Source organism: Octopus sinensis, linkage group LG1, assembly GCF_006345805.1.
Source record: "Octopus sinensis linkage group LG1, ASM634580v1, whole genome shotgun sequence".
In the NCBI taxonomy this organism is placed as follows: Eukaryota; Metazoa; Mollusca; class Cephalopoda; order Octopoda; family Octopodidae; genus Octopus; species Octopus sinensis.
Window position 1 is genome coordinate 160482186 of NC_042997.1, and position 8461 is coordinate 160490646.

General features: G+C 34.1%; 1 protein-coding gene across 1 annotated transcript in view; it reads left to right on the forward strand.

Annotated features, from left to right (window-relative positions):
* LOC118764652 (C-type lectin BML-2-like) overlaps nucleotides 1–4618 on the forward strand; it is a 211924-nt gene extending 207306 nt beyond the window's left edge. Inside the window, exon 3 of the mRNA XM_036505647.1 lies at nucleotides 4380–4618. Within this exon, the coding sequence (XP_036361540.1) occupies nucleotides 4380–4618 (239 nt within the window). The remainder of the gene's footprint in view (nucleotides 1–4379) is intronic.
* The last annotated feature ends 3843 nt before the right edge of the window (nucleotides 4619–8461 follow it).

Genomic DNA, 8461 nt, shown 5'->3' on the forward strand with positions numbered 1-8461 from the left:
GAATAGAACACAACATGTTGTAGTTGATGGAGTCCACTCAAACCCAGCAAAAGTCACCAGCGGTGTTCCCCAGGGAACTGTTTTGGGTCAGCTACTCTTCATAATTTACGTAAACGACCTTTCCAGTGTCGTACATCACTGCAAAGTGAAAATATTCGCTGATGACACTAAGCTCCATCAAATCGTCAATGAAGAAGCAGACCGAACTCAACTCCAGTCTGATCTATATGCTGTGAGTCAATGGGTAGACAGAAGCAAAATGCAACTGAATGAGGGAAAATTTGAGCTGATGCATTTTGGAAGAAATTCCTCACTAAAACAACCATACTCTCTTCCTTCAGGGGAACCGCTCACAGCCTCTAACAATATCAGAGACCTGCGTGTAATTGTTGATGACGATCTCAGTTGGAGTGCACACATCAACAAGAAGGTCGATATAGCTCGTAGGATGAGTTCCTTGATCTTAAGAACTTTCCGGTCCAGAGAACAAGGTGTCATCATACCACATTTTTCCTCCTTTGTACGGCCACACCTTGAATACTGCTGCCCACTGTGGTCTCCTCACACAAGACAAAACATCTCCAGAATTGAGTCACCCCAGAGGGCTCTCACTAAACAAATTGAAGGCATGGCTGCTCTCGATTATTGGGATCGCCTTAAAGCCTTGAAACTTTACTCCCTCCAGCGTCGCCGTGAGCGGTACATCATTTGTACGATGTGGAAAATATACCGCCAACTTTACCCAAACGACCTAAACATTAGCTTCAAGGTTCATCCAAGACTTGGACCACGGGCTATACGTCCCCTGCCAAATTCAAGATCACAACATACATGTACACTGCAACATAATTTCTTTTCCTCAATAGGCCCTGCCCTATTTAACATTGTCCCGAGGGAGATCAAAGAGGAAAAGGATCCCATCAACTTTAAACAGAGTCTGATAGATTCCTTCAAAGAATACCAGATAAGCCACCCATAATTGGATACAACTCACCCAACAAGAACTCACTACTTGAACAAAACTGGATACAACTCACCCAACAAGAACTCACTACTTGAACAAAACTTGACTTAAACAGGATTCGAATAATCCTATCAGGTGGTGCTATTAAGTTAGACATAGCCTGGACCAATCTCTGGTCGAAACATATCTAAGTTTTATCTAAGTTTTATATATATATATATATATATATATTCATATTTATATATATATGAAAAACATGAAGACATAGAAGACGTTGAAATATTTCTTTACTTTTCCTGAATTTTTCTTGCCACTAGGATCGAGGAATGGATTTCAGTATCTAGTTTACTGGTGCAAATAACAAGAAATCAATTTAAGTTAACTTATGCGATAGGATAAGATTCATTGACGAGCTCGTAATTATTTCTAAGTTAGACCCCCATTCCTGTAATTTGAAGCGGATAGCCTGTAGTTGATTACATTGAATACGGAGGAATACAAGGTAAAGTTGACCTCGGAGTGATATAAGTTCAAATTGTAAAAAGCCAGAAAATATACTCCGAATCATTTCCAAAGCTGTAACATATCTATCAATGAAACACATTTGTAGTGGAAGTCATATTAAGACGTGAATATGTGTGAAGTTCCTTCTCGTAGTGACCGTGAAATTAACAAATACTATTCCACTATATTATTATTTATAGTCTACTTTATGATGTTCCCTAACTCTTCTAGTAACAGTAAATGTCATAGCTCAGTATTTTAAGAAACTATTGAAAGAGAAACAAAGAATAACTAGAGATGCAATTATAACAGTAAATGCTCGTTGTTGTTGTTGTTTTATAACATTGCAATTTCACAGTATTAACATCCATACTTATAATTCACATAAATCATATAATTGGGAAATAGCATGAGCACCTGAATTTCCCATTCTCTGGTCCTTCAGTATGTGATCGTGCACTTTAAGTTTGACAATACAATGCAACTCCAGACATCTGTGTTGTTTGACTGGCTAGAAATAGCAGTTAAATCACTTTTACATCACACCAACCGCCACAAGAAATGTACGTCACATAGGGCCACGTCTACATAGTGATGTACAAAAAGAAACGTCGTGGAGATACCTGCAATATTAAGTCATCTCATTGTCTAGGACAACTCCAAGGCTAGACAACTGTTGCTGCTGCAGCACCTCATCCACTTCCACTTCATCCCCTCCAGCACCTCCCCCCTCCTCCTCCTCCTCCTAATACTACTACTACTACCACCACCACCACCACCACTACTACTACTACTACTACTACTACTACTAATATTACCACCACATTAATAAATTTCTAAAGCTATACTTTGCATTCAGCTTGAAAAGCACATACTTATATCATAAGAAGTATGTGATTATCTGTCATATTAATTTTAACTATTAATTTTAACTATTAATTCATATTAATTTTAACTATTGACACACATTGCTGACTTCCCTAGAAGACAAAGTTACTAATTTTGTAAGAAAGATTTAAGAATAGGTACAACTTAGTTAAAGAGATAACTCTGTTATTGTTAAACGTTATGAATATAAATGATACAGAAAATTTGCTGTACATAAGCAAATATGTAAATGCAAAATCTTTATTATTTTCTTTTATAAAGTAAATCTATTCCATTTCCTACTTTTCTACATAATTGTCTTGTTTATTTACAATGCGAAAATCGTACTCGACTAAAATACATTAGACAAATTTACTGTTATTCATGTAAATCTTGCATAAATAATAGCACTGCCTATTTCAGTAATCAAATAGTTTTCGAGTCTCTAGAAGCAGGATTTTAGATTAAATTTGTCAACTATTTATGTGTCCTCTTTTCAAGAGAAGCGTCATATATTGGTGAACAATCAACAGCGTTGGGAAGCATAAAGATAAAAGTTGTAGTTGAGAAAACTTTAGCTAACATATAGGAATGGAAGCCATCTGAATGTTGGTAAGGATTTACCTGTATCATGGTCAATAGCAGCGAGTATTCAAACGCCGACATCATGATTTCGGTTCAAAGAGTGATTTGTGAGAAATGTAGAGGCTGTAAGATGTGATATGTACATCATGGAAACAAAGTTACCCCAAAGTTGCTGGAATGATTCGTCTCCTTGCTCTATCTCAAGTGGTTGTCGTAAAATATTTACGAATTCACCAGCCCTAATTTCTGGGATCCTAATTTCCCCAATTTTAATTCAACGGGTTACTATGTGTTGGGTGCAGTTGAGAAAGTCATCAAGTGCGCTGCCTGCAACGCTAAGGCCGAGGTGTTCGAAGAGTTACCTTTGTACACATTGAGAAATGCATGTACCAAGTTTCGGACCTGTCTTGAGGCCGTGTTGGAAATTGAGGCCGCTACCTTGAGTAAAGAATTATTTTCTAACCACAATCTCGTTAATATCTAAAAACAAAAATATATATTTTATTTTTGGATGGAATATTGTGTTTTCTTGATATTTTATGCAAACTATCTAATTTAACCCGAACACAGCTCAAAGAAGTGGGGGAGCAATATTTCAATTACGTCGACTCTAATAGAATACTTGTTATTTCATCGATACTAAAGAGAAGGAAAACCAAAGTTCAATCTGAGTTCAAATAACACCCTGTCGGCAAAATCTGAACTCCGGATATGAAAAGTTGTGGATTTGTTCTTCATCCGTCTTTTTCTACTTTAATTTTGCAAATTACCATATTTTCTGTACATTAGTTATGATAAATTTATCAAAATTTTGTTTTTGTATAACTGCACTTCAATGACTGAATCCAATATACGTGAATGTTGGGTTTCTTAGTTTTATTTTAGAGTGTTACGTTTATATCTGTATGAGAAGCGTGGAAATGTGTTTCTGAAAGCCTAAACTACATTGTGGGCATAATTCTAAACAACCGAGCCTATTAAAAACACTTTTTTTCAATCCAAGTTACATTAAATTTGGTTAAATCCGACAGTCCAATATATTCTCATATGTTAGGTACGTCTATAGGAACGTATGTTTGTATGTAAAAATATAGTTTTAAAACACAAATGGGGAATTCATTACATTCTGATGCGTTTAAAAATGTTAAGTCATTTCTCTCCTACCTGCAAAACACGGGACACACCACCGGATTATATGCAGATTTTGAGCTGCATCAGAGTGGGTGAAAATAACTGCACTGAGTGATCATTTGACTGGTCCTAACTACATAATATAGTCCAGAATGCATTGTGCAAGAACAAATTAATCGGAATATCATGATTGATTATGGCTACGCTTGGGCTTAACAACAACAATAACAAGAATATCAATAAGATTCTATAATGGTAAAATATACATCGAATAATAAAATGTATTTGCATGCTTATTCTTGATCTGTGATTTACGTTTGTTTTTCAGAAAAGTGGCCAAACGAAAACTTTTATTTTGGATTGTGTAAAGACATGAAGAAAGACGTCTTTCTATGGCAGAATGGAGAAGCACCTACTTATGATTTCTGGATGGTGGGTAGGCCTGACAATCATGGTGGCATTCAGCACTGTGGACTTTTAGACGAGAGAAGTAATCACAGATGGAATGATGAAGGTTGCAACGAGCAGGGCTGTGAGAGATATATATGCGAGATAGTCATGCAATAAATGTGTAACTGGAAGAACTGTAATTACACAAGCACAAACAAACAAACAAACACACACACACACACACACACACACACACACACACATATGCACACACACGCACACACACACACACACACACGCACGCTCACACATGCACAACCATGCATACATACAGAATCACACTATTTATGTAAGTATATATATATTTGTGTACGTATACATATATACCTATATATATGTATAAGTATGCATATATTCATATACATACATACATCCATACACACACACACACACGCGCATGTTAATGGGCAATATATGGATTTATATAATCCGGTGGTAATCACACAAAAAACTGCTGTAGTGGAACGAACTACAAACCACATAATAAACCAATGCCTATGAGAGTATTGTAGAATCCTATGCATTTAGAATTCAGTTAATCCAATCAGTGAAGATCATTTCAGGAGAAATATATAGAATCTAGCAGAGATACCCGGCGTTGCCCGTGTTACATGCTATTGAAGAATTAGACTTTTCATATTTTTATATGATTCCAATTTCATCAAAATTGGAGATTAAAAATTTTAATTAGAGTTCTTTCCTTCTTTACGCACACTAACAAACATTATAATTATGACTATTTATCCGATACTACTCATCTTTATGCCCAAATCCCAAAATCCAAACCTTATAAAAGCTATTCAAAGGTTTTTGCTCCTGAAAAAAAAAGGGTACATGGAGCTCTAAAATGTGGGAGTTAAGGCCCCTATTAGGGGGTCATCAAGTCAAGTAGAGAAGTTGACTTGTTGGGAATCTTTTTTAACTTGTGTCTTATATCTATTGTTTAAATTTCTTTGAACTCGGAAATATATGAATGTTCACTGGGGTTGTAAAAGAGAGCAAAGATACAGGAAACCAAGAGACGAATGATCACAATAATCAGTCAGCTAGAAAATAGAAGGGCGTGACCCAACTGAAATAAACATTAACAACTGTGTGACGTATGGGCTAAGGGGAAATTAAAATGTCACCTCTGGGGTTTGCCAATAATCGCTATACCGATAGCTAGCTGAACAGAATAAATTTGAAATCTATAAATCTATTTGAATGGCCAGTCACTTATCTGGAAAGGCCTTGAAATCAATGTTATCATCTGGGGACGATCTCAAAGGAGGTCTGCAACCAAATCACTTTACGCAAAATAACACTTTGCAACTGAACCAGTGTAGGCTAACATGCCTCTCCTTAGTTGACTATTTATGAACCACTTTTCAGAAATCACAATCTAAGTATATCTCAAAGCAAACTCTTACACTGTTGTACCATTGAATAACAAATAACGCTCAACTTGTATGGTCGGGTGACTCTACAGTTTCCAAGACTACTACTGTATTCGTCTTGGCCTGGGAAAAATGACTAAATTGTGGGGGATAATCCCCCATTAAGGGGTTTTACTAACTGCTAAGAAGTTAAAATTTTAGGAATATTACTTCATTTATGTCTAATATCTATGGTAAAAATTACATGTATATACATGTATATATATATATATATATATATATATATATATTATATATATATATATATTATATTATATATATATATATATATGCACATATACATACATGTATGTGTGTGTGCATATAAATATCATTTTATCACTATGATAGATAGCTAGCCAATACACATTATTTTCTCTCCTTGTTTCTTTCTGTGTTGCTTTCTGTCGCAGAGCATAGGCTCGAAACGTTAAAGACCTTTTCACTTCTCCAGCGTTAAACTAATACATATGTCTGTTGACTACAACACTTGTTTTCGCCTTTTGTTTTTTGCGAATTCTCTCCCTATATATGTATATATATATATATATATATATAATATATATATATATATATATATATATATATATATATATATATATATGTATATATTATTACAAATTTGGGATTTTACCAACAGGATCACAACTTCAATTCCAGGACAACCTTATTTTCTGGAGTACACAGAAAGTTATATCCCAAATACTAATCTAATAATATAATCATTTTAAAACCTACTATATCGTACGATAAAATAAATGACATCAGAATTAATGAAAAATTATTTCAAAAAATATATATATATGTATATATATACCTTACCCGTTATTAGTCTGTGGGGACAGAAGATAATATTAAACAACGCTACACGTGTTTCTGCGCTGGTGGTTTGTTGGATCCTACTTAACCATACAAATTCAAAGATTTTTTCATTAAAGATGTTTTCATTAAAGACAAGAATATATATATATATATATATATAATATATATATATATATATATATATATATGTAACTTCCTAATATAATTTTACAAAACTTAAAGATTTTAAATATTAAATAAATTAAAAATTCATAAGAATTTAATAAAATTAAACACCTAAAAATATAATAACGATATATATATATATAGAAATGACTAAACATAAAGAAACCTTCATTGACTATTTTATAACCTCGTCAAATTAAACCACCCATCTATATAAACTTTGATAATTTTTTGTGAAATTTACCCCTATCAATACTAGTATATATTACCATTATTACAGTAAAAAACAGGAAAAAACAGGGAAAAACCTCTATATATGTTATAAATGTATTGAATAAATCTAGTAAATGAAAATATCTACCGCAATTAATAAAGGAAGAATATTTATCTGCATGTTTACTTCTTCTTTAACCTGTGCAAATAGTTGAACCTTATGAGAATAAAAACACTACTCTAAAAACAAAAAATTCTTTAAGACTAATATCATTTGAAAGGTTAAATTCAAGGGGAGATAATTATAAGATACTCTTTAGGTATATTTGGATTTTTCTCGTGTTAAAGATTTAGAGATTTATTTTATTTAATATGTGGCCAGTATAATCCTTTTTAAAGTAATATTCTTTACATTTATTCTTGCTTTTTGGTATACCCGTATCTAATACTATTATATTGTTCTATTAAAACTACTTTTAACCATATATATATATATATATATATATATGTATGTATGTATGTATGTATGTATGTATGTATGTATGTATATATTAGCAGTTAAGCCTGGTTTCACCCGGTCTGTTTGGATGATATGGCTGAGATCGTTCGGTTAGGCATAATCTGTAACACCGTTTCTCAACCTTATCATTTCGGGTTCCCTGTTCGATTGGAGCTTCCAGCTGTATGGAAATTCATCTCCCCCACTCCTGCTTCAGGAGTTGTGAAGGAAGAATTTGTACGTAGTTTGTTTCTGAGAGCTATTGTATTGAATCTCTGTCTAATTATTAAAACATTTATTTAATTATGAACATAGAAAGAAATTATACATTAATCCCTATTTTTGTAAGTAGTTGTATCCGTAAAAATATTTTTGCAAAGAGCAGAAATTGAAAGAAGATATGTGAAATGGACGTGTGTGTGTGTAAGAGAGAGAGTGTGTGTGTATGTGTGTGTTTGTGTGTATGCGTGCGTTCGCCTGTGTATGTGAGAGAGAAAGAGAGATAGAGTGAGTGAGTGAAGGTGTGTCTCACTAAGTTATGTTGGTTGGCGCGGCGACTACGAAGCTTTTGAGGCGGCAGATGAATGGTGTGATTTGAAAGATGTGAAGAAATGCCGTCTTTTCAGTGGAGCGCTTCTTTGTAGGCAACGTTTCTCGTTTTCCCTTCTGATGCACAAATGTATAGACTTTGTGGCCTGCCAACACGGGAGCATCCAACGTAAAGTTGACCGTGAGAGGAAACTTGCTCTGTGAGATTTAAACCAACCATTTGCAATGATTGAACCTGTGCCTTATTTATTGTCATTGCAAAGGAGAGTTTGATAGGAAATTGAAGCTGCTTAA